Here is a 27,976-nt window from a genome sequence, read left to right on the forward strand (position 1 = left end):
ATGTTGTCTATAGCAACTAAACAGATTCTAGCTCATTTTATAGCATGTACTAAATAAATGATAACTAGAATCTTATTGGTTGCTATAGGCAACATCTCCACTTTTTCAAACCCACAGTTTAGTAAATATACCCCTTAGTGGCTTATTTTTCCAACATCGAAAAGTCGTATTGCTGGTGTAAACATGTTTTCGCTGGCAATTTTTTGTATTGCCTTATACATCAAAGCGCTACTGTCAGTGTTAGCACTGCTGACGATAACTTCATCATGCATGGGAAAGCCTATTTTGGAAGTGTTGCGGTGGTACAAATAGCACTGCAATACTTGTCATGTTATCACTATCTCATTGTGGTGATAACAGTATACAATCATTGAACAAAATGCAACAATCTGCTTGGCTATTGCGCGATAGTGTATGTATGTGCTGCAAGCACTGTAAACCTAGAAGCAAATTCATACTTCTGGGTCCAATGCAGAGTAGAACGCAACTTCGTCTTAATTTCTGGCCCAAAAATGCGCACTCAAAAATAGCATATTTCCCTTATTCTACATATGCTGAGCTGCACAGATTACAAGATGCAATCAGCTCTGCATCTGTAGCATAATTTGTCAGGCTGGTACAAAAAATGTATCTCTAATATGAATAGCTGCATCTCTGTTCAGGTCTGCATTGGCACGCAATTCTGCAAACACGCCCTTACTGTACTCGGCCAAAATGTTAGAACACCCCTCCAGAGCTGTAACTAGGCAGGTGTGGGCGGTGTCGTCACCCAGGGCGCAAGCCCAAGGGGGCGCAGCGGCCGCCCGCTACCTGCCTTTTTACTGACAGCTAACAGACCTCAGAATCAGACTGCCGGCCGCCCGGGGCTATAACTTAACTGTGGGGCTGAGTTTGGTGAGGAGGGCTATTTATTAAATGTGAATATGAATTATTTAATTTCGGGGATAGTTGTCGGAAATGGTTATATTTATTAAACGTAAATGCTATTTAATTTATTGCTGGGGCTGTTTGGAGGGAGGGAAATAGGTTTATTTATTAAATAGGAATACTATTATTTTAATGTTGGCGCTAATTATTAGTTTTCTAAATTTCATGCACAAATTTTCTTTTCAAAATAGGGCCCCCAACATTGCAGGATCCAGATACTTCCTATGCACTGAAGCTATGCTGTGCTGTCCCTGGACATCTTACAGTAAGTAATTTTTCAGAAACTACAGTTACACACACTGAGCACACACACACAGGTACAGATACTGGGCATACATGCACTGGTACATACACTGGACAGACACTCTGGGCAATTCAATTTGTTTTAGTGAGCTTTATTTCAATAACCAATTCATTTTTTTATACAGCTAGCCCCATTTTTTATACAGCTAGCATGTGATAGCTGCATTTAAAGTACTTTGGTTCTATGGATGCTCATTACATAAAGATACTTACAAAGACAGAACATGAAGAATGGGGAGTGAGGGGGATTCAGTGCGGTCTAAAACTTGTAAAGCACTAGCCACTCCCTCACAGTAGGTTGACCACGCCCACTCGATGATTGTCACTCCCACTTAGATGGGGGGCGCCGGTGCCCTATCTCGCCCAGGACACTAGAATGTCTAGTTACGGCACTGGGTACACACTACAGGTTTTTCGTCCAATAATCGCCTCAACCAGTCGACATACGACCACCAAAGTCGGGTCAGTGTGTGTAGTGACACGGTGGTCAAAAGTCTTCCCAAATGGTCGATTGTCGCCTCACTTAGTTGGTCGCACCATTCAATATTTTCGTTCCAATCTCCTTTTAAACGTGTAGTGTGTATAAATTTGCAATCAATCCACAATAATTCTCCAATACTTCCTCGAGCTGGGGCTCCGTTGGGGGTGTGTATGGAGATTACAGATGCGTGTACCTGTCCCACGTGGTGAGGTGTCCGCACATCACTGACTTGTTAATTAGATAATTGTAATGGAATAGCTATATCAGTAGTCTACTGCATAGATGGCAGCCAGTTTAATAAAGTGTAGTGTTATAACAAAACAACGTTTTATGTGTATTGCTTATATCTGCCTTCTAAATTATGTCTCTGTACCACCTTATTTTCCACGCAATACACATTGTTTTGTAGAGCAAAATATGTGTATGTTGTTTGTTGTTCTTCTACTGTATCCATTGTAGGGAAAAAAGTATTAATGAATGAAGAGACAGTGATGTCTTCTCTTTTTATGCGTTTTTGGGTGTTAACTATAGTGAAAGCTCTGCCCCTTTATGGTAATGGATTTGGGTTTATTGTTAAATGAACCGCAAATGTCGCTTCAGTGTGTACAAAAATAAAATCATTGTCCACGACAATATGGCTGTAAAAAGTCGCTGCCGGGACATTCACTCTTCCCTTTATCAGCTAAATCGAAGGCTAGCGTGTATGCAGTTTATAGACCGAGCGATCGGACTATCGATCGGATTGGCATAAAAATTGGCATAAAAAGTTGATGGAAAATTAGGCAGTGTGTGCCCAGCTTTACCTTTGAAGCCTCGCCATTTTATCAATCTCAGTTACATTATATATCAGTCTCTACACAACTTGTAACATTTTAAATGCAATGTGTTTATTCAGCATGTATAAACATAATGTAATCTGCCGTTCCAGCTTTCACTTGCAGACTTGACTAATGAAGGTCAGTGGCCCAAAACCTTTTATAGTAATTTTGTATTGTTATCCATTAATGTTATCACCTATATGTTACATTTGTTGTGGAGTCTTCTGTTTTGTTTTTAACCACAAAAATGTATCCTGTGCCATGGATAGTGATTGATATGAATCATTCTAAAAAGTTAAATTGTGGAGAGGGTTTCCAGATGGAGTAGAGTTTATTGCAGCAAATGGCTCACCATGGCTATGGATTGAGTCGAGAATTTTTGTTATCTTGTTATCAAATTTCCAATCCGTTTAAAGCAGCTTATACTATAATATATACTTATAATATATTTTAGGTGCAAAAAAACCTTTTGTGCAATGGTCTGCAACAAACATCTGTGATCCAGGGATGATTGGGGAAACTAATAAGAGGGTTTAATCAATTACCAAGCATTGCATTCTCTCTTCTAGCCATAAAGACTAAACATTAAACATAAGTATGCTAGTCAGCATACTCCTAATAGTCCTGATTACTGGGGTCGAGCTTATTGGGAAATTGGGCGTGTCATCACAGACAGTGAACATGGTTGGATGGATCTGGGTGGAATTTCGACAAACGAGGTGTGGTTTAAGCAGATCATGGACTGAGATTATTTTATCCCGAGATTGTTGTGTTAAATCGTGAAGTATGCTATCAGTACTGATAAAGACAACAATGGTTTATTTATAGCAGTAATAATATTCAATATAATGTCATGCAGCACATTCTTTAATAAATGTTGTTGCAAGATGCAGTATGTGTATAATATATTATATCCGCTTCCTTTATCAGTTGGAGTACCACAAGGCTCAGTCCTAGGTCCTCTGCTATTCTCTATCTACACCACTTCTCTTGGAAAACTAATAAGCTCCTTTGAATTTCAGTATCATCTCTATGCGGATGATACACAAATCTATCTATCCTCTCCTGATCTTTCACTATCTGTGTTGTCTCGCGTTACTGACTGTCTTTCTGCCATTTCCTCTTGGATGTCTTCTCGCCAACTCAAACTCAATCTTTCAAAAACTGAATTAATAATATTCCCACCCGAAGAACAGAAGTTTCCTGCCTGACATTTCTATTTCTGTTGATAACCATAAATCCCACCCCGCAAGCTCGTTGCCTAGGTGTAATCCTTGATTCACAACTGTCGTTTATTCCCCACATCAACTCTATATCTAAATCATGTTACATACACCTAAAGAACATTTCCAGAATACGCACATATCTGACACAAGACACCGCAAAAACATTAATTCATGCACTCATCATCTCCCGCATCGACTATTGCAATTCCCTCCTTACTGGTCTTCCCAAAGTCAGACTTGAACCCCTACAATCTATTTTGCACACAGCGGCTAGACTGATTTTCCTTACAAACCGTTATTCCTCTGCTGAGCCACTCTGTCAGTCTCTACATTGGCTGCCTGTATTTCAACGAATCCAATATAAAATTCTTCTACTAACATACAAGGCCATCAACAAAATTGCACCGACATACATTTCCTCACTTGTCTCGAAATATCTCCCTACTCGACACCTCCGTTCTGCACAAGATCTACGTCTCTCCTCCACTCTCATCACATCCTCCCATTCTCGGTTACAGGATTTTTTCCGGGCTGCACCTACTTTGTGGAATTCCCTCCCTCGCACAGTAAGACTTTCCTCTAGTCTTCAAACCTTCAAGCGTTCACTGAAAACCCACCTCTTCAGACAAGGTTATGATATTCCTCAACCATCATCTTAATTTCCCTAGATTACCCTATTACCATCCTCTACACAGCTAACGCAAGACAACAACCTTCTGACCAACATTGCAACACACACAGCCCACTCAGTACTTTTACCTTTGCAGTCTGGCTGGTCCATTGTGCAATATGATGTAGCACATGCCCTTGTGTTTCTAACTCCCATTGTCCTATAGATTGTAAGCTTTTGAACAGGGTTCTCTTACCTCTCTGTCTGTATGTATTACCCAGTATTGTCTTATTAATGTTTGTTCCCAATTGTAAAGCGCTACGGAATTTGCTGGCGCTATATAAATAAATGTTGATGATGATATAGATATACATATTATATATATATATATATATATATATATATATATATATATATATATATATATATATATATATATATACACACACACACACACTTGAAGAAAGGTACAGTTTTAGTTTATGCGTTTTAAACCTAATGTCGTCTATAAGAAGCCTAGACCTCCAATTTAAAACCTTTAACATGTTTCCAGTGTCCCAATTGCAACATAAGTTAAAATCTGTGTGAATCCTAAAAAGAGTAATAGGAAAAAAAAAACTTCAGTAATTTTACTGGAATGTACAAGTGGCCACTAATATATTGGGAGATCCTGTTGTATAATGAAAACAACAAGTAATAAATATATATGGAACATAAAAAAACCAAAAAACATTTTCTTACTCCCCGGGTGTCACAAATCATTGCCATTAAACATTTTTAAAATCCCAGAAATCATCTTTTTTTTTTTTTTGCGGTATAGGGTTAAACAAAACTGGACATGTAGCAAAATAGTCATGATTTCTAAAAAATGAAACATAAGTATATTTTCAATTGGAACAATGTAATTGGTTTGAGTATTGATAAGTACCTAAATTCAGTGTTGTATATGTAAGTGGCCCATGCTACAGCACGGCCATATTTACAGAATATCTTATTTTACTACAATCCTCACCTGATGCTGAGATAATTACTGGAGTGTGTTGTATAAGTCAGTAATAGATTCTCTCTTTAGCATGAATAGCTGCTCTGGGTGGTTTCATAATTTACAGTCACTCATCACATTTCCATACAATTTCCAGATACCGTGTTCTGCTGCACACGTAGAACTTGTTAGATATGCCCAGGAAGGACTAGAATGCCCAAGAATAATGTCCAGCAAACATCCAGCAACATGGAGTCTACCCAGAGATATTGCACCAGCAAAATGTTTTCTGCCAGTTATATGGCCCAGTAAGGTGTCTATGCCAGGGATAATGTTCAGAAGGATGTAGTATAATGTCAGTAATATACCTGCACAGAATAATATACTAGTAATATATAAGGTATAATGTAATATGTACATAGTCATTTCCAGTATAGTGTAGAATGCCAATAATAATGCCCAGCAGAGGGTAGTATGCCAGAAATAATTCCCAATAATTTACCAAAAATAATATCCATTATAATGCAATATACTATGATTAATGCCTCATGAGAAAGTAATATGTCAGTATTAATTTGAGTAATGCCCTGAGATGCTTATTCCCCCAACAGTGATATTACCAACACCTCATATGTCCAGCACTTTCCCAGTTGACACTGCCTCCTACTGCTCTGTGCCAGTGCTCATTATTACCCATTACACGACATTGTCCTGCCAGCAGACAGCTTGTAATTGGTTCCCACAGTGACCAGTCAGAGGCCTGCAGTGCATCATTTCAGTTTGTGTGTGAGACCAAGGGGTAAATGTATCAAGCTACGGGTTTGAAACAGTGAAGATGTTGCCTATAGCAACCAGATTCTAGCTGTCATTTGGTAGAATGTACTAAATAAATGGTAACTAGAATCTAGTTGGTTTAGGCAACATCTCCTCTTTTTCAAACCCACAGTTTGATAAATTTACCCTCAAGTGTTGTTGGGACATTCCTATCAAAACAAGGTCAGAATCAGCAACCATGGCCTAGTTGTGACCAGGCCAAGCCTCACCAGCTGCTGCAGTTTTATCTTAATGTATTTTTTATTTGTTTTGTTTTTTTATCTAATGTATCGTGTAATGTGTAGGCACTATATAAATAATGGAAAATAAATGTCTGCTGCCTGTTCTACCCACCATTAGGCTGGGTACAGACTACAGGTCTTTCACCTAATTACCGGGCCAATCACATGATAGATGACCGTTCGGCTCGATATCGCATCAGTGTGTAAGCCTCAACGATGAACAATCATCGCTCCAAAGCTCATCGTATTGTATGATTCGATTTTTGAACTGGACTAAAAATGTTCTTTGAGGATGAAACAATGTCATTCCAATTCTGCAGTGTGTATGCACTCAGGACCGGCAATGTCCTTACATCTCTATGGAGTGTGCAGGGTAACAATCTTGTCAGCTGATGGTTAAGACAGATGAAGAACACAGATCTGAAGGTAAATCCTGTGAAACATGTACAGTGTGTACACATGGATCAGCACACTGATCAGGACTTTCAGTCATTGGTAAAATCGTTAATGATATCACATCGAGAAAAATGTTCTGTAGTGTGTACCCAGCCTTAGTCTGGAGATATATATGATGCTAAATGCCTCTCCCCCAATCAGATGCCCAGCTATGCAAACAGAATGTGTTAGAGAAGACTTATTTGCCATTAGATTTTTCTCACTATCTAGTTAATTAAATAAGTTAGAAACCCATTAGTGACAGGTTCTTTTGAAAGGATAATTTTATTCCCCTCCCCTCACTGTAATTCTGCTATTTTATTATTTTATAGTCATTATATAAAGTCACTCAGGATACTTTAACCAAGTTAAATGGTTTCCATTATCAAATGTTAAGAGTTTATTTGTGGAAATAAAAGCAATCCCCAAAATGTACGGGAATAACTGTAGCATTAGCTCACATCAAATAAAAAATTCTTCTCTAAGCTTCTTGCTATTGCTATGGTATCTCTGAGATCTCCCCGGGAGAACTATCTGGGTTCTGATGTCAGATGCTTTGTTCCCTGTAACAGCCAGAGGGATGCTAGTGTCTCCTTGTTCAGATGGTAGATCTTGAGTGTCTTTATAAACTGGATCAAAAACATGACTGCTTTCACCAATTGAAATGTTTTGTAGATGCTTTGACAGCGTGTAAACTGAAGGCACTTGGTGTCTCAGATTCATAACTCTATGTCCAGTATCCACGTTGGTCTCTGTCTCGTCTGTTTGTAGACGGTGCCTTGGAATCAGTTTTGGAAGCTTGCCATCCTTAATGTCACATAAGGTTTGTCTTTGATCTGACGTGTCACATAGTGTTTTAAAATCTTGTTTGAATTTCAAGTTTCCTAGCACAATCTGTTCCTCCGAGTGTGTATTTTGGGTCGGGGGTGTAAATGAAGGTATTTGAGCAGTGGAGGGATTTGACCAAATCTCAGAAGCAATAGTGTCATCACCTTCAGTCACCGTGTTTGTGTCAGTAACCTAATTACAAAAAAAATAAGTTACATCTTGCTCCAAAGTTAAAATACAACATGTTTTAATCTAAGTCAGTAACAACAGAAATATGTATAAATGAACATGGGAATTTGCTACTCTATTTTAGGGGAAGAGATTTTTTTTAATTTGCTCTTAACGACTCCATTTAAGTGCTGCAGATGTAAGGAGCAGTCAATGCACAATCAATGGGTACATATCTATTATATGAATAACATAAGGGTTTACTTACTAACGCTGCATTTAGTTGACAACTTGCACTGAAACAAAACAACCAATCAGACCATTGCTGTCATTTTTGTACGCGCACTAGACAGGTAAACGCAACTTACTAATTAGTTGCTGTGGTTCAGTGCAAATATTGCACCTAAATGCACAATTAATGTGTTACTAGAACTGTGCATTTTTATGTAATTTAACTAGACAAAAACGTAACCCCAAGCTAAATCTAGGTGGCAGTAGTGAGGATATATGTTAACCTTAGACAATAATTTGTGTTTCTAAGAAAATTATTTTTCATTATGTCCAGCATATAATATTTTTACATCTGTTCAGTATACTGTCATATTTCTGCCACTGAGTGGGTGAGTGAATGCAACGCTGTGTACGAAGCAAATTACAGCAAACATTTTGGTAAATAAAAAAAATGAGATTCTAAAATGTATGTAATACATTTATATAAATATATATTTTCATTTATCGCTTTCAAATGCATAAATTGGTTCCTCCTACACCTGGTGTTGAAATCTTTATACTTTTATTTCATGTGTTTTGATCCAGACTGCTGTACGTCAGTACTGTCTATCAGGGCATCTCTTAGATCTCACACGACACACTCATGAGGCTATATTTACTAAACTGTGGATTTGAAAAAGTGGAGATGTTACCTATAGCAACCAATCAGATTCTAGTTATCATTTATTTAGTACATTCTACAAAATGACAGCTAGAATCTGATTGATTGCTATACCCCATAGGGTAAGCAAGGCAAGGTTCTCAGTTTGCTTCTTGGCGCCCAGCCTGTTAAATGCCTGCCCTTATACTTCTTGTTGCCACACTCTGCAGTTACTGAAGTGGCAATCATTACATTAGGAGTGCCATTGCTGACAATGTGAGTGGAGGATACATCTTCTCCTTCCTCTACTCCATTCACACTTTCAATCACCCCACTGCTGATACAATGATTGTAAGAGGAAGCACATGTGATTTTTGTGTCACCCTGCTCTTCTTCCAGCAATCAATGTCTGCAGAGCGCGCTGCCTGGAGCTGATCTCTTGTAGGATAACATAACAAAAACAATAAATATAAGACACACTATTCTTATGAATTGAAGTGCCAGGATTAATTATATTTACCTTTTATACAGTATATTAAAATCAGATTTTGGTGGTAGCTTTCCCTTATCCCCTTCTCTTATTATGTATATATACATTAGAAAACATATTAAAAAAGAAATAGAAATGGTAACATGTTTAGATGACCAAGGCAGCATTCATTACCAAAAACAAGATTTTGTTGCCATCATAATCTTGTGTTTGCCATCGAGCGTCACTGATTGGCATACAAGGGTAAGGTAGCAAGGGAACCAGCTGTCCTATTGCTTTTATGGTGAACTGAAGAGCACAGGAATCTTTCACGTGTATGGACACCCCTGGGGGCAACTGTTTTAAGGAGAACTGTATGGATGTGTGTCTGGTAGACTGTAAAACAAAGAAGCAGAATCTGGCCTTCTGGCTGGTTGCCTCCGTCCCCAGAATCAGTTCATAAAGTCTCACTGCATCCTCATAGTTATCAAAACTACAGTACAGGGTAACTCTTAAGATCTCAGTGCCATAATGTACTCGTCTTATTCCCCACACTGGCATGTGTGCATCCAGACAGTAAAAATCATCACATGAGGAGGATGGTCCTTGGTTGAGCTCAGTATTGATATGAATCCAAGGTGGGAGCTGGAAAAAGCTTTGCAGGAGAGATATCCTTTCTTCACCTCGGTCCTCGCGGAGAAAGAGTGTCACAGAGATCCCTGGAAACTCACGTCTTCTCTTCCTGCCCTCATATCGCTGGACTGGAGCTGCTCGTTCTGACACCAGAAAGAGACGCGTATCAAGATAGAGTACATGGAGAAGACTGTCCACTGCTTGCTGGAACACCAAAGAGTCATCTGAGCTAGCAAGAAGGTGGATGGTGACAGACAGAACGGCGTGACTGCTGGTCATCTAAAAGCAGTGTACAAGATGTTATTTGTAGAATGATAGAAACCAATAATCCATTTTACATTAAAGAGGTTTTACACATTCAGACAAACTTAATTTAATGGATTGTGCATGGTGTCCTGCAGGATTTACTAAATACGTTTGCTTCTCCCCCTCAGCTATGCTCTATTTACTGCATACAATTTTATTTGAGCATTACATTCAATCTATCTGAACCTGGAACCCCCTTTTAATGTAAATATACATTTACAGTAACTATTGTTTGTATATAAGTCAACAGCTAACACACATTTTTTCTCTAGAATATTGTAAAGGAAAACACAATTTGTGCATAAAGACATACATGAACTGGACCGGCAGCTATGTTGCAACACTAAGGGGTAAATGTATCAAACAGAGTCTTCCAGCGGGTTTGAAAAGTGGAGATGTTGCCTAAGGCAACCAATCAAATTCTAGCTGATTGGTTGTACTGAATAAATGATAGCAAGAATCTCATTGGTTTTTCAAACACACTGAAAAACTCTCAGCTTGATACATTTACCCCTTGGAATGGTAACAAACGCTCATCAACAGATGTACAGCTAAGGTCTACCAGAATCAATAATGTGCTACCACTGGACGTGTGTATGACCTAGTTGCTGAGATGACTTTGATTGTATTTTAGCCAAAACAGAATAGTTATTATTACTTTTACTGGAATCGCTCAAAATATAGTGTACAGGCTTTACAACCTTGCAGAAATCTCTCTTATAGAATAGTATGTCATTAGTTCCATCACACTTTCTATAATGATATGACAGTTATATCATTTTTGGGTTCCTTTATGTTACAACTCATCAACTGCACTACACTGATCCTTCTGCCTGGAGGGGTCTAATACATAGACCAGGTCACTTCAACAATAATATTCAGTTTTAAAATGTGTTCTGTGATAGATTTTATAAAACGAAACCAAATCCATTAGTGGGGGGTGTAGCCTATTAGGAAGATTTTAAAGGAAAGAAGATTGCAGGTGGCCCAGTGATCCAGCCCAAGGTAGCCCACTATGTGACCGGCCCAGGGGGCAGCTGCCCAATCCTACCACTGTCTATTAGCTTCTAACTACAAATGGAATCTTAACTTTCCTGTTTGACTGCACATACTTTCATATAAGCAGGAAAAGTGCCACTTCCTTTCATTGTGTCTTTACTCACTGTAAAAATTGGTAGACCGAATGGAAATTCCCAACTCTCCCACAGTGTTTATATTACACCTGTAACAATATGTTTCAGACACTAATTTTAAATAATTTTATTTTCACTGATAACTGTTGGATTTGTTTGCTGTGCGTTCAGAGAAAGAGCTGGAGTTAAACGGACATTCTGGATGTCGCATTTTTCTTGCCAATGAAATGGGGTCATCAAAAGATATTTTGTCGTACATAGATGACCGCTACAAACACATAGTACATAGGGTGTAGAAATGTTGCATACAGCACAAGCACTCTTGTGTGACAGCATGTACCACCTACTACTACGTGCAGTAACAGCCTCGGAAGCTCAGCTGAACAAACTGTGTAAAACTGTCTTTGGGGCACAAATGATGTTAGCATGTGTCTAATCTTGTGTAAAGGAGACAGATTTGTGGAAGGTGCATGGACTGTAGGGTAACCACGAAGGCATCTGCAGGGGTTATAAAAGTTTACTCCTTGTAATGGGAGTGCCTGGGTCTGGCTGGAGTGTGGTGTTGCTTGTAGCTGGGGAAGTGTGATTTTTGCACCCTGGGATAGATATTTAAATAAGTTTTAGTGGATTTATAGTGAACATAGTGTGGTTGAGTGGGTCAGCTGTGGGCCACAGAGCCTTTTCCGTTCATCATCATCATCATCATCATCAGCTATTTATATAGCGCTACTAATTCTGCAGTGCTGTACAGAGAACTCATTCACATCAGCCCTTGCCCCATAGGAACTTACAATCTAAATTCCCTAACATACACACAGACAGACAAACAGCGACTACGGTCAATTTGGTAGCCAATTAACCTACTAGTATGTTTTTGGAATTTGGGAGGAAACCGGAGCACCCGGGGGAAACCCACGCAAACACGGGGAGAACATACAATCTCCACACAGATAAGGCCATGGTCGGTAATCAAACTCATGACCCCAGTGCTGTGAGGCAGAAGTGCTAACCACTAGGCCACTGTGCTTCCGTTGCAGAGTTACTTCACTTTTACATATCCTTGAACGTGCTATACTTTTTATCTCTGCCTATACTTTCAATGAAACGCCTTTTGTGCCTTCCTCGTGCATTTTGTACTGGTAAGAGTATCTTTGTGTACACAAATCTCAAGGTAGTAAAGATACACACACATGTGGCACAGTTATATAGAAAGTCCTAGGGGCAAATTTATCAAGCTGTGGGTTTGAAAAAGTAGAGATGTTGCCTATAGCAACCAATGAGATTCTAACTGTCATTTTGTAGTATGTACTAAATAAATGATAACCAAGGGCCTGATTCATTAAGGATCTTAACTTGAGAAACTTCTTATTTCAGTCTCCTGGACATACCCATGTTACAATGCAAGGGGTGCAAATGAGTGTTCTGTTTTGCACATAAGTTAAATACTGACTGTTTTTTCATGTAGCTGTCACGAGCCACGGCGGTACTCACAGCCGCCGCGGCTCGCTTCCCGTGCGCCCTGGCGTCCTGGCCGTCACCATGACGACCGGGACATCACTTCCTTTCAACTCCCGACCGTTGCCGAGGTAACGGTCGGACGCCCCACAGTGTAGCGCCGCGTCCCGGCAACAGGGGACAGCCGGGCGCATGCGCAGAAATATATAATCGCCTGGTGGCTATCTGGCCCTGATTTATTAATTAGTCAGCCCTTGGGTCCGCTTGCAGAGCTAGGCTCTGATTGGTCCTCTTGTATACTTAGGGCAGGGAGTTCTGCAAACTCACTGCCGGTTATAGCTTCTGTGCTCCAGTCTGCTGACCTGCTTGTTCCTGTTCCTGTATTCTGATACTGCTACTGATTTCCCGTGTATGACCCTTGGCTTTGAATTGGACTTTGCTTGTGTTTCCTGTGACCCTGATCTCTGGGCCTGTTTACCGTTTCTGCTATCCGCCTGTGACCCCTGACCTCAGCTTGTTTACCGATACTGTTGTCTGCTGCCGGCCCTTGACCTCTGCGTGGACCTCACTCCGCTTGCCTGGGTTCTCCCCAGCCGGTACGCACTTCACGACCCTCTGTCAGTCTGCGGCCCAGTCTGTCCCCACCATCAGGGGCTCCAGTGAACACCTGATTGGCAGAGTAGATTCCGGGTTGTGTTGTGCCGGCTGGAGGGGTTCCTAACAGTAGCACACAAATATCAACTTTAAATTTCAGTGTACAAATAAGCTATCAAGTATTTGTGTATTACATGAAAAAAACAGTCAGTATTTAACTTATGTGCAAAAGAGAATACTCATTTGCACCCCTTGCATTGTAACATGGTTTTGTCCAGGAGACTGAAATAAGAAGTTTCTTAAGTTAAGATCCTTAATGAATCAGGCTCCAGAATTTGATTGGTTGATATAGGCAACATCTCCACCTTTTCAAACCCGCAGTTTAGTAAATATACCCTCTGATGATGATGATGTCCTCTCACTCTTATGATTTATTCAAGACACAAATGAGACTCGAGTAGTATTTTAGGCCGAAATGAAGGGGGTATTACAATAGTGATAGCTGACAGAAAAAAGATATTTACTGTTGTTACCATGTACATTTCCATCTTGGCCACCAATCCCGTAAATCGTTAACGTGGGATCTGGGTGTGCATTTTGTAAAGCACGTAGAGGACTTTTGTGTAAAAGAAATGTGCTGCCTGTTCACATAATCTTTCTGTAGAAATAACAAAACAATGATTTATTAAATCAAACTGTTAACTTGAAAAGATTAATTCTTAACTGTGAAACATATTGTTAAGTTACCTTTCTTGTTTCATTCTAGTTGACATTTTGAGCCTGATTCATATTCAGATACAACCTGCACGCAACTGTTTTAAAAAAAGAGCAGGGAACATGAGCGTAGTTCCAGCCATATTCAGATCCAAGCGGATCTCAAGTAACCATTTCCATTTGTATCTGCCTAAATGTTACTTGCCGTATGTCAACAGACTGCAGTATACACACAAGCATATGTGCAATATAAAGTCTCATTAGGATGCATGTAAAGTATGTATATTATCTAAACAGTATAATCATTATTTTTTAGAATTTTTTGTTACATTAAATACATATATAAAAATCAAGTTGTTCTTAATATGTACTGGACATCTAATGCATTTTTTTGGTCTATCTTACATGCATACACATGTTCTGTACTATCTAGTGGTACGCATAAATATACTTTTCCAAACAAGACTATACAGTGTCAGTCGTCATTATCATCCAGCACTTACACCTGCCCTGTAGCTGGTGCAAATGATACAGTTGAAATCAAGCATACTCATGAGAAACACAGGACTCTTTGTTGGAATGCCCTCATCACGTCCTTACTGTACTCTACAGTCATAAGTGTAATTTGCATTCAGACATGAATTGTATGGAATTGTGGCAGCACGGTGGCTAAGTGGTTAGCACTTCTGCCTCACAGCGCTGGGGTCATGAGTTCAATTCCCGACCATTTGTATGTTCTCCCCGTGTTTGCGTGGGTTTCCTCCGGGTTGTCTGGTTTCCTCCCACACTCCAAAAACATACTAGTAGGTTAATTAGCTGCTATCAAATTGACCCTAGTCTCTCTCTCTGTCTGTGTGTGTATGTTAGGAAATTTAGACTGTAAGCTCCAATGGGGCAGGGACTGATGTGAATGAGTTCTCTGTACAGCGCTGCGGAATTAGTGGCGCTATATAAATAAATGGTGATGATGATGATGATGAATTGTGTACATTAATAGATCAGAATAGGGAATTGTGTACATTGGTGCAAGATCTGTTTTTGAACATGAGCAGATCTATTTCACGCAAGAACCGGTGTGCAACTGACTTATGTCCGAACATGAATCAGGACCTTTGTATCCACAATGTCTTATTATAGAACATTTTTGTCTCCATGTCCCCTCGTAGATACAGTATGGCTGCTCCTTTGTAGCTACAGTATGGCTGCTCCCTTGTAGCTACAGTATGGCTGCTTCCTTGCAGCTATAGTATGTCTGCTCCCTTGTAGCTACAGTATGAGTACTCCCTTGTAGCTACAGTATGGCTGCTCCCTTGTAGCTACAGTATGGCTGCTTCCTTGCAGCTATAGTATGGCTGCTGCCTTGTAGCTACGGTATGAGTACTCCCTTGTAGCTACAGTATGGCTGCTCCCTTGTAGCTATAGTATGGCTGCTTCCTTGCAGCTATAGTATGGCTGCTCTCTTGTAGCTACAGTATGAGTACTCCCTTGTAGCTACAGTATGGCTGCTCCCTTGTAGCTACAGTATGGCTGCTTCCTTGCAGCTATAGTATGGCTGCTGCCTTGTAGCTACAGTATGGCTGCTTACTTGCAGCTATAGTATGGCAGCTGCCTTGTAGCTACAGTATGAGTACTCCCTTGTAGCTACAGTATGGCTGCTCCCTTGTAGCTACAGTATGGCTGCTTCCTTGCAGCTATAGTATGGCTGCTGCCTTGTAGCTACAGTATGAGTGCTCCCTTGTAGCTACAGTATGAGTGCTCCCTTGTAGCTACAGTATGGCTGCTCCCTTGTAGCTATAGTATGGCTGCTTCCTTGTAGCTATAGTATGGCTGCTCTCTTGTAGCTACAGTATGAGTACTCCCTTGTAGCTACAGTATGGCTGCTCCCTTGCAGCTATAGTATGGCTGCTCCCTTGTAGCTACAGTATGAGTACTCCCTTGTAGTTACACTATGGCTGCTCCCTTGTAGCTAAAGTATGGCTGCTCCCTTGTAGCTACAGTATGAGTACTCCCTTGTAGTTACACTATGGCTGCTCCCTTGTAGCTAAAGTATGGCTGCTCCCTTGTAGCTACAGTATGAGTACTCCCTTGTAGCTACACTATGGCTGCTCCCTTGTACCTTTGAGCACTTACTTGTTTTCTTGTAGTATGCAGTGAAGCCAGTTCTTGAATATATGTCAAGGATTTTCTATGTACATGTTGAGAATGGCACTTCTTTTCCACTGCTAAATGTAATCTATAAAGAAAATAAACATAAATATTAGTAGGTCAAATCTGGAATTCCCACGTTACTAGTTGACAAAGCTGTCATTGTTGCTCCTTAATTCACATTACTGATTCCTTGTCTCCTTAGCTACAGATTACATTAGCTTTTCAGCAGAAGGCAGCCCTTCCCGCCCCCTCCACATTATGACGAAACATAGCAAGTTTGCAAATATTGCCAAGTCAGAGAGATTTAATCTAGAACATTTAACTGAAATCCAAGAGACGGTGCTCAGGACATAGCATCAATCCTTACCATTGTCTCACTCTTTTAATTAACCATGGACAACTAAGGATTAATGTATCAAACTTATTAAAAGGAAAAGTGGATGTGTTACCCACAGCAACCAATCAGATCTAGATATCATTTTCTTGATCATACTAGCTGATAGCTAGAATCTGATTGGTTGCTACGGGCAAAGCCTCCACGTTTCCTTTTAGAAGATTTGATACATTTATCCCATAGTGTAGACAAACTTTGACTGCCCTAATTGCCAGACATTGTAAGAACAATGCCTGTAACAGGATATTTCTACACACTCACATTGAAATGCATTATTGTCTGGAATAAAAAATAAAACTGAGATTTTACCTCTTTGTCATCTTCTTTGTGTGTTGTGACTGAATTTATGGTTCTCTTATAAGAGGAGATTCTGGGAACTCTAGACACCCCCCTTGTGTGCTGCCGTCTATTGTACTCTGACTTTTTTACATTTTATTATTTTTTAATTGAAAGTAATAATGGAAGTCTGGGCTTCCAACTCCAGTGTTTGTGCGGGAGCCGGCAAGCTGCTGCCAACCAGTATTGCTGGACAGCCGAATACAACCCAGCTGCTCCAGTGATATATTTATAGCAAATTGTGTCAATAAATTATTTTCTAGCACTGTTATATGTGGCAAAAGGTAATCATTGTTATGACCACATAATGATACATAGGCCTTATGGCGAGCAAAGCCCTATTGAAATTACTTGTACATAAACACTGCTTTTACAGACTTTTTACATGGTGTACCAAATTAGTAATTGCCTTTAAATCTGCCCTACTTCATGTCTTGCATGTCAGTCATTTAAATATGTTGCACTCATAACTATAATAAAGTTTCCTTTTTAGTGTATGACATCGGACAACAGTTGCAACAAACTTGTTATGTACAAGGTTTATTACTAGCCAGGGCCGCCGAGAGGGGGGGGAGCAGGTACTAATTACCCGGGCACGGGCATGCCTCGCGCCGACTTTTTTTGTTTTTTGTTTTGTTGCGGCGGGGGGGAAGGGGCTCTGTCTTTGGTGGGAGGAGCAGGGTAGTAAAAAAATAAATATTCATACTCACGTGATCGCGGCACCAGCGTCCCCCCTCTCTGCTGCTCTGTGCTCAATTCAGACTGTCTGAATGCCGGGTGTGATGTCATCATGTCACGCCCAGCATTCAGTCAGTCTGGAGCAATGGAGCACAGAGCAGCAGGGAGGATCAAGAGAGAAGAAAAGGAAAAGGTAAGTAAAGGGAGGAAAATGGGGGGGGCTGTCATAGAGGGGTTAAAAAATGAGGGGGGCCTGTCATAGAGCGGTTAAAAAAGAGCCTATTGATTTTGATGTGTTAGCCACGCCCCAATGGCGCATTTTCCATGCCCCCAAATGCATGACCACACATCCGAAATTTTTTACCATACTCGACTATAAGGGGGGCCCCATTAATTTGTTGTACCGGGGCCCTGAATTCCTCTTGGCAGCCCTGTTAATAGCATACCATTAGCCAAAGTAAATGTAATCTTCACTAAAAACAGTATGGCCCTGATTCATTAAGGAACGTAAATGCCGATACATGCTGTATTTTGTGTGAAATCGCACTGCGCATGCCCGGAAACAAACCATAAGCCATAGAACTCAGCAATGTCCAGTTCATCTTAAAGTGCAAAGGACCCTTACTACAGCCTACGATTTCAGTGCCATTTTATGCTCAGTAGACATTAATAATATAAAAAAAAAATTACTTTAAAAAATGTTTTGCCATTAATGACTATGATTTAACAGGTGACATTAATTGAATACTTTTTTTTTATCTGTGCTTTCTTTGGTGACTTTATATTCCACATATGTATTGGACGTATCCTGCATTGGGTCTATAAAGCCGGGTGTACCTAAGCCCATATTAATCAATAGACGTATCTTTACATCCGCTCCTTGGTGAATACAGACGTGCATATACCCAATTTGTGTGCGTTTTAAAAAGAATGCACAATACATTCTTTTTGGGCGCAGTGACATGAAATGGGGCACAAGCATCACATGCCACAGACGTTAAACAACTTTTATAGTAGATTTCAACTTGTGACACAAAGATCCAAACAATATTTAGCATGCAGATAAGTATAGAACTGCTACATTGTACACATTTCAGGATGTATGCTGATGAAATCATAAAGCAAATATGTTCACATACAACATGCATTCATCTAACTTATCAAAAGTATTATTAAAAACTAAACTAACTGACCAAGAAATTAAATTGATACAAAATCAGTATTCTACATGGTGTATACTCTCTCAGCAGTATGCTCCAGCGATAACGTTTATATTGATAAGCAGGGATAAATCACAGTCTTTTACTGTGTGATAACAGGCTCTAGGTCGCATGATTGAAGGCCCTGGAATAAGGAAATCCTCACTGACCTGCTATTCACAACGGTGGCTTGTTCATTGTATACATTGGCGGAGGCAGATCTTTATCCTTTCTGTTCCATACTGAGCTGGAAAAGGAAGAGTCCCAACCTTTCCTCTTCTGAACCTATTCTGGGATAACGACCACCCCTCTGCATCAGCAGTAAGCTCAGTCCCAGCATCTATTGTCTGACAGTAATTTATGACACAAGCTGCCAAAGTTTGCTCCCCTCCCGCTGTGCTACACTATATAAGGATATACAATAGTGTTTCAATAGAAAATAATCAGAAACAAACCATTATAACATGTACACCTTATTTGGCATAAACAGGCAGTATTGCTTAATTTGTATTATATTCTGTTGTCATAGACCTCTGTGTGCACTTTTATATAATAGTTAATATAATATGAAAGTGTTCTATAAATAAAGATACCGAAAGCATTATTTATTTTTCCCTTTGCTGTAGATTAAATAAAACAACATGTATTGGTTGATTACATGAAAGGAATGACACTTTTTGAACTCTGCTTTTATGGTTGCAGAACAATTGTTTAGAAGGCATCTCTGTCTGTCTGTGTGTGTATATGATAGAGAATTTAGACTGTAAGCTCCAATGGGGCAGGGACTGATGTGAATGAGTTCTCTGTACAGCGCTGCGGAATCAGTGGCGCTATATAAATAAATGGTGATGATGATGATAGAAACCACAGTCTATGTAACAGTATTTATTGGGGTTGTTCACGTGGCCTGATTAAGGTTTCAGTCCCCCCCTAGGCTAATACGCTCGTAGAGCACCTTCACTTTGCACCTCAGGCTAATAAGCAGTTGGTAAAAACGAGGCAATGTCTGTCAGCACATCACGTTGAATTAAATCTCTCCCTTAAACTATATACAGATAGAGTGCTGCTTGGAATCCAACCCATGACCTCAGTGCTGTGAGGCAACAATATTTCCAACATGTTGCCCTGCTGTATTCAATTAAAAGAAATATACAATTGTAATTTATTTTAGCTAGAGATACATGCTTAGCTTGTAACGCTTACCCTCACAATACTAATTATGAGTTCTAAAATACCAACATTTTAGAGAGCAAGCTCCCATCTTCTTTATTGTTCAGAAACATGAAGAAGAGCCCTTTAAAATTATGTCTATGACTTCCTTAAGCAAAACAATAAAACCATGGGCCTACATGTTGGAAAAATTTAAAGGGACTTTCCAACACTCCTTTTTTTCTGACGATAAATACAAACATGAAAATAAAGGTTTGTGTGAGAAAATATTTTATGTATTGAGTAAAAGACTCGGAGATTTAATTAAGTTTCATTTTAATTTGAAGCTCACCAGGAGGTTGCATTCCTGCAATTCCTATTGCGATAAGGAAAATCTGTCTCCGCTGCTTGCTTTGACATTATTTTCCGGTTTATGCTGCTATATGGGATTTACTTCTTTATTACATCATTGATGTATCCTATAGTTGTCTGGTAGTAGTGTTTCTTGACAGTACTGACTAAAGCTTGGAAAGAAAGATTCCAAAAGAATAGAGGTGCAGGACAGATGAAACAAGAAGAGGGTGGTATCAACCATACAATTACAATGAATTTTTCATGGGAATCTCATGCAGATTAATATTCTTTCTGCTGCCAGGATTGGGTTGGCATTATACACTAGCTGTTGGTTTTGTGATCTACTTCCACACAGGGCTCCAGGTTTGGAGGTATATTTTATAACCTAGTCACCAAGATTGGTGCCTTATGCAATAGCTACCAAGATAGCGGTTTTTAATTCTACACTAGCCACCAGAAATTCTTATTATTAGAATTATTGTAGATTTGTAAGGTGCCACAGTGCTCCGCAGCACTGTACAGTAGGGAAAACAGGACATACATAAAACAGAGATATACAAGATATGAAACAAGAGTAGTGAGTGTGACTCAGAGTGGAGATTGGGACAGTTATGTGGGTGCATTAGTGTGAATAATATCCTCGCGGATAAGGTAAGCTCTAAAAAAGAGATGCATTTTCAAAGAGCATCTAAAGATTTGAAGGCTGTGAGAAAGCCTGATTGGGTGTGGTAGGGAATTCCATAAGTGGGGGGGGGGAGGGGGCAGCACGGGAGAAGTCTTGTAGGCCAAATTGAGAGGTGGTTACCAGAGAAGAGACAAGGTGCAAGTCTGAGGTAGATCTTATAATGCTGGAAGTATTTTTTTATATGAAATTTGAGATTTTGAAGGCTCTGTAGGTAAGGGTAATATGAATTGGATTCTGGAGGACACAAGGAACCAGTATAGGGATTTGCAATGTGATGTAGCAGATGTGGAGAGGTGATAGATGAACATCAGTCTTGCAGCAGCATTTAGAACTAAAGTAGAGATAAATGGGTGTCGGGAAAGTCAAGATGGGAAATTAATGTACAATACTGTGCAAAATTTTAACAAATAGCAAAGAGAATGAACAGAAGAGAAATCTAAATTAAATCAATATGTGGTGTGACCACCCTTTGCCTTCACAACAGCATCAATGCTTCAATTCTTCTAGGTACACTTGCACACAGTTTTTGATGGAACTTGGCAGGCAGGTTGTTCCAAACATTTCGGAGAACTAACCAGAGATCTTCTGTGGATGTAGGCTTGCTCAAATCCTTCTGTCTCTTCATGTAATTCCAGACAGACTCGATGATGTTGAGATCAAGGCTCAGTGGGGGTCATATCATCACTTCCAGGACTCCTTGTTCTTCTTTACGATGAAGATAGTTTTTTATGACATTGGCTGTATGTTTGTGGTCGTTGTCCTGCTGCAGAATAAATACTGCAACATCTTATGCAAGCCTTCCAAGAAGAGTGGAAGCTGTTATTGCTGAAAAAGGAGAACCAACTTCATATTAAAGTATATGTAATTAAATACAATGTCATTACAGTCCCTATTGGTGTAACGGTCAAGCGTCCGAATACTTTTGTCCATATAGTGTATATCATCAAGCGGGGTGGTCTGCTGTCCATTCCATCTAACAACTGTGTTTATTCTGCACTTTGACTGAGGTAGCTGCTCATCAGTTAACTTGTTACCAGACCTGCATGTTCAAAAACACCTGTTTACTGTAAACCATTGTTTCCCAACTCCTTTCCTTAGCAACCCCTAACAGTGCAGGTTTTCCAGGTCACAAGTGAAATAATTAGTGTCACCAGTGGATCTTTCAAAATGTGTCAGTTAGTAATGACTACACCTGTACTCCAGCAAAGAGATTGTTACGACAACCAATGCGGCATAAACCTATAGAACAGGTAGAAGAAGTCTTCCCCTTTAGCAGCCGCCTTTCCCGTAGAGACTGGTTATGCTCACAGGTACTCAGATGCCCCCAGGTCTTAAACTCAAAGTAGTATAGGTTTATACTCACACAGCTGCGTACAGGTACAGGAGATGACACACGGAACAGCGGCGGACCAGCGGTCTGCAGACTGGACGGAGCACCAGAGGAGGTGTCAGGTGTCGGCATGGTCAGGGTCACAGGCAATGGTTCGGAATCCAGGGGCAGGCTATGAATCAGAATCACAGGCAATGGTTCGGAATCCGGGTACAGCCAATATGTCAAAGGTCACAGGCAAGGGTTCAGAATCAGGAAACAGGCAATAGGTCAATGTCACAGGTAGTCAATCCAAAGGTTAATCACCAAGAAAGCAGAGGAGCAGGATAAGGCACAGGAACAACTGAACTATAACCGGCAGGGAGGCTAAGCCCTCCCTGCCTTAAATACAGCTAGTAGCCAATGGGAGCAGGGCAGCGCAATCAGCCACAGGTGGCTGTATTAAGAAAACCAGCTGGCCACATTGCGCACGTGTCTGGCTGGACCTAATGCCGGGCGGCGCTATCTATAACAGCGTCCCGACCGTTGCCTAGGCAACGGCCGGGACAACCCCCCGGAAGTGACGTCCCGGTTGTCTTAGTGACGGCCGGGACCAGGCAAGAGGGTCGCAGCGGGGCTCGTCACAGAGATGTGGAAAACATGCACTGTTAGGGGTCCCTGAGGACTGGAGTTGGGAAACACTGCTGGTAAACCAACCAGAGCCATAGATGAGGAAAACTGAATGATAAAATGGTCCACAATGCCAGTAATACATTTTTACAAAGCATTTCTCATGTTTTATAACTTAACTTTTCTATCAAATACTGCTTGAAAGTACAATTTCAGTAATAAGAGCACCAGATGCCAGTTTCATACATAAACTTGTGTACTGCTTCCCTCAGCATAACACCCATTCAGAGTCAAGTGTGAGCCGATAGACAGTTTATTTTCTCTTTCTTTAGAAACATTTACAAGTGAAAGGCCTGGCAGGAAACCTGATCCGAGTCACATACTCTATATCAAAGTACTTCACCAGCTCTGGCTACCGTGACACTTAAGAAGAGATTGTATTTCCTTACACAGATGAAGGTTGAATTTTGTGTTGTATTTGGAGAGGCTAATAACAATAAATCCTTACACATTATAATTAGTGTTTTGAAGCTTTACAGGGCACTGTAAATCAATAAGCCAGATACACCCACAGAAAGTAAGTGGTATTGCCCACATCACTGTATGGAAAATACAAAAGATGGACATATCAAAAAGTAAAAAAAAATGTTAATTTTGCAACAATTTCTAATCGATCTGTCGTTTAATAAGATGCATTGGCTCATTCTTTTAAGGATGTTGCTTCTTGTACAAGATTCTCACGGTACACCTTAAATGAATAACTGACACACTCCCACTGTGGGGGAGCATTCATGTTAGCTGCATCTGCATTCAGCCACACACTTTGGCTTTGTTAATCTTGTAATATTGAAGGATTTTAAGTTGTCATTTAAAGAATCCAGTAAATGTTTTTAAAGTGAGCTGTGCAGTGCCAGGGTATTACAATGCAGCTGACTAGACAATCCATTTCCTTTATAGTCACTGTCTTCAGGCCTGGAAGCCTAAAATGCAGCTAAATAATGCAAATTTTCCCCTGGGCACTCATGTTGTGATGTAAGGGGTCCAAATGCTGGACAGATGTCACTCTTTGACATTCCTATATCACAGTGATGGGCAACCTGATATTTTTCTAGACCTGCATGTTTGACCTTCCATCCCTTAAAAAGGTGCACATCATTCTTAATTTCAAGAATGAAAAAACAGCCCCAAATCAAACTTTTTCTTACATTCTCTCCTGTCTGTGCACCTATTTCTACCCTTCCCATATATATGCCAGACTCCCTGCCTTTCCCTTTTTGTGCCAGCCTCCCTGACTCCCCCATCTGTGCCATCATCTCTGCCCTTACACCATTTTCACCAATCTCTCTGCCCAGAGGTGGCACTAGAGAGCTGTGGGCCCCGATGCAGGTAGACAAGGATGAGGGAACCGGGGCCCCAGACTCTCTGTACCTGCTATGCAGCGGGACCCATTAGCTCCATGGGCCACGGTGCACTGCACCTGCTGCACCAGTGGTAGTTCCATTACTGTCTCTGCCCTTCCCTCATCTGTGCTACTATCCCTGCCCTTCCCATCTGAGCCAGCCTCTCTAGCCTTCCTTTGTCTGTGCCAGTCTCTCTATCCTTCCCTTCTGCACCAGTCTATCAACCCTTCCACTGCCTGCGCCATCCTACCTGCTCTTCCCCTGTCTGCGCCATCCTCTCTGCCCTTCCCATCTATGCCAGTCTCTCTATCCTTCCCTTGTCTGTGCCAGTCTCTCTACCCTTCCCTTCTGCACCAGTCTATCAACCCTTCCACTGCCTGCGCCATCCTACCTGCTCTTCCCCTGTCTGCGCCATCCTCTCTGCCCTTCCCATCTATGCCAGTCTCTCTATCCTTCCTTTGTCTGTGCCAGTCTCTCTACCCTTCCCTTCTGCACCAGTCTATCAACCCTTCCACTGCCTGCGCCATCCTACCTGCTCTTCCCCTGTCTGCATCATCCTCTCTGCCCTTCCCGTCTATGCCAGTCTCTCTTCTTCTACATGTGCCTCATCTGTCTACACTTCTCCAGTCTGTGCCAGTACTCCCATTTGTCTTTCTGTGCCCATCTCAATCCCTCTGTCCCCCTCTTTGTGTGTTATTTTGTATGCGCATCTCTGTCCCCCAATTTATCTATCTCTCCCCCTTCCTCCCTTTGTGTTTGCATGTCTCTGTCTCCGTATTGTGGGTGTATGTCCTTTGTTTCTGTCTGTCTCACTACCCTCCTCTTCTTCTGCTGAATTTTATGATGGTGTCTTGGTGGCTGCTGATCAGAAACAATGCGAACAAAAGGAGGCACATCTGTGTCCAATGCCACAAGCAGGTAAGTACAATCTTCTGATTTTTTTATATACTACACTATACTATGGTGCTAGTTATGTCCTCCATGGGCTGGCCACACCCCCTTTCTGGTGGTTGGTCAGCGGACACAGCGGCACACACTATATCATGGGCCCCAACCACTGCATTCCCTGATGGGCCCTTCATGTTCCAGTCTGACACTGCCCCCATATATCACTCAGACCTCCCCCACATGCCCCTTACATGCCCCTCGCATGTCACTCAGACCTCACACAAGTCTGTAAATAATTACCTCCACACCCAGATCCTACAGAGGAAAGAGAGAGAGCACACGGTGCAGAATGCACTGCTCTCCCTTGTTCTCTTCCTCTGATTGGTTGTACCGAGTGACCTCCCTGCATTGTGCAGAGAAAGGCAAGTGACGTTGAAGCCAGCCATTCCTATTCAGACTTATAAAGTGAGAGCTGGATACAAAGCTGAGGCTGCCAAAGCTTGCTGGGCTGCCTGTTGCCCACCACTCTATAGCAGATACTCAATTTTACTAGTACTGTGGTATGGTTAACAAACACCTTTATAAAGAGTCTCAGTGCAGGTGGCTGACAGTAGCAGTATTACAGTCCCAATGTAACCTAGTGAAAATCTCCATTCATTTTGCTGGTAAAACATGAATTTAAAAAATGTACTTGTATCCCATTAGGAGCGTAGTGTCAGGTTGTTGAAGACTGGTATAGGCAATAAAGCAAAATGTGTGTTTAGTATAGTGTAGATACACCCGCTAACAGCCTGTCTATGTTGACATGGTACTCTGACAAAAGCACTGCTTCCACATTGTAGTAGATATGTAAATTGTGACAATGACATTACCATGACTTCTTTTTGAGGGGCTGGCCCTATCAAGATTCAGAAACAAGATCCATGTCACTTCTGTCCCCTCGGTATTAACAGATCATTATTAGAAATGATTAAACATTGCTGAGTAACAGGGGACCAAGTCCTTCCTGCATTTGTTGGTAGTAAAAAAATATTTTCCAGAAAAAAGTACTCACTATAATTACACCTATATTGGACTCATATTCACAGGTAATAAACACCTGAGCTAGTGTGGTGCAACAGAGCTATTGAACATACACCACAGACTCTGCTCACGTGTTGGTATAATTAATGATCTATGTGTTACACACTGCTTCATAGAGAACCACACAATTAGAGAGTACTGTACCTTTCTATTGTTGCACCCTGTATCTCTTGGTCCAAGTACACTGCTGCCTGATGTACTTTCCTTCTCGCCTTACATGTGCCAGTCAGACTGGTGTGAGAAGCGATAGAGAGAGGAGAGAGTGACATCACACTGCTTGGCAACACTGCGCTGAGAGATACTCATGCTGATAGCTTCTCCTGGGTACAGCAAGTGTCTGCATATGTAAAACCTGGCACGGGATGATGTACTCCAATGGTCTTGGTTAATTGTATATTTACTGTAGTTAAATATAAAATGGTTATAAGATTCCAAGAAAAACATAGAAATGTAAGTAGAATAAATGCTATGTTATATTATTGTTTTTATCAATTTTAAGTGAATAAAAACAAAAGAAAATTGTATTAATGTGTAGATTTGTAGATAAGTCTTTATAAAGACTAAGCTAAGTAGGAAATGTAAATATAGCTTTACAATACTACTTCCACTGTGCTGACATTTCATTCTATATAAAATGACAATAGTATTTAAAGCAGGTACCAAGAGATGTGTGTGCAATTCAAACCGAAAATGGGCAAAACAGAGTAAGGCCTGATGTAGAGTTGGGTGCAATGTATACTGAAATCATAAGTGTAATTTGCAATCCGTAATTTACACAGGATTCCAAGCTGCACAGAACTTTAGATATTGGAATACTATGCAGATTGCACAAACACACGTCTTTACCTGCCTTATGGGCCAGTGTGCATGATACACTTAAGTGTATCAGTCACAGCGGCCCTGTAAAGCAGATTAATGAAAAAATTAATTAAAGTAAAAAAGAAAAAAAAAATGTGCTTCTCCCTCCCCCACACAACACTAGGGTTGGTTAAGCTGTTTAGGAGGGGGTGCACACCTTTTTCTTAAAATGTTATTATTTTTTTTTACTTTTTCTATTTTTAATATTAAAAGGTCTGTTGCACCAGGCTGTATTCAACTCTGCATAGCGTGTAAAGAGCCCTTACATTGCTAGGCTCTCCCACTAGCTTCCCCGTTCCACCTCTCTAAGCGCAGAGGTGCAAGGAGGAGATCCATCCAGGGCCGGATTAAGGGAAGGGAGGCCCCCGGGCTAAGGGTACCGTGAGCTCCCCCCCATGAGCTCCCAACCATGAGGCCCACCTCCGTGAGCTTACTTCCTTCCGTTGTTCCACTCCCTGTAGCACTTAAGCGGCGCATAGTAATCTATGTCTCATAGTCTCACTCTCACAAGATCTCCTCAGTAAGGAGATTACTGCGCGCCGCGTAAGTTTTACAGTGACAGCAGGCAGCTAACAGCATAACATTTGCTGTTAACTGCCTGCCATTCTCCTTGACCAGCTGACAGTTAACCCGATGAATGCCGGCGGGCCCAACAGCTGCCCGAGGCCCCTGGGCTGTAGTCCCTTTAGCCCTATTGTTAATCCGGCTCTGGATCCATCTCAGTCACAGTGCAAACTGAGACAGATCCTTGGCTAAAAGTGCTTTTTACACTGATCAGGAGGACTTGTGTCAAACTCTACTTAAGACCTATAGTTGTGCCTTTATAAACAGCACGGTAATGAGCAGCAGACCAACCG

At 40.9% G+C, this 27,976-nt stretch overlaps 1 protein-coding gene across 3 annotated transcripts; it reads right to left on the reverse strand.

Annotated features, from left to right (window-relative positions):
* Positions 1–4,854: 4,854 nt before the first annotated feature.
* Positions 4,855–26,481, reverse strand: FAM124B (family with sequence similarity 124 member B). 3 transcript variants are annotated; one of them, XM_075201876.1, is made up of 4 exons: positions 26,406–26,481; positions 16,139–16,241; positions 9,369–10,085; positions 4,855–7,857 (listed from the first exon to the last, which is right to left on the reverse strand). In XM_075201876.1, exons 3-4 carry the CDS (start codon positions 10,083–10,085, stop codon positions 7,300–7,302), a joined length of 1,275 nt encoding a protein of 424 aa, XP_075057977.1. In that variant the 5' UTR covers positions 16,139–16,241; positions 26,406–26,481; the 3' UTR covers positions 4,855–7,299. The 3 variants fall into 3 exon arrangements, with proteins under 3 accessions (XP_075057977.1, XP_075057976.1, XP_075057975.1); XM_075201875.1 differs by lacking the exon at positions 26,406–26,481 and adding an exon at positions 18,934–19,124; XM_075201874.1 differs by lacking the exons at positions 16,139–16,241; positions 26,406–26,481 and adding an exon at positions 13,828–14,077.
* Positions 26,482–27,976: the final 1,495 nt, after the last annotated feature.

Source organism: Mixophyes fleayi, chromosome 3 (genome assembly GCF_038048845.1).
Source record: "Mixophyes fleayi isolate aMixFle1 chromosome 3, aMixFle1.hap1, whole genome shotgun sequence".
Classification (NCBI taxonomy): domain Eukaryota; kingdom Metazoa; phylum Chordata; class Amphibia; order Anura; family Limnodynastidae; genus Mixophyes; species Mixophyes fleayi.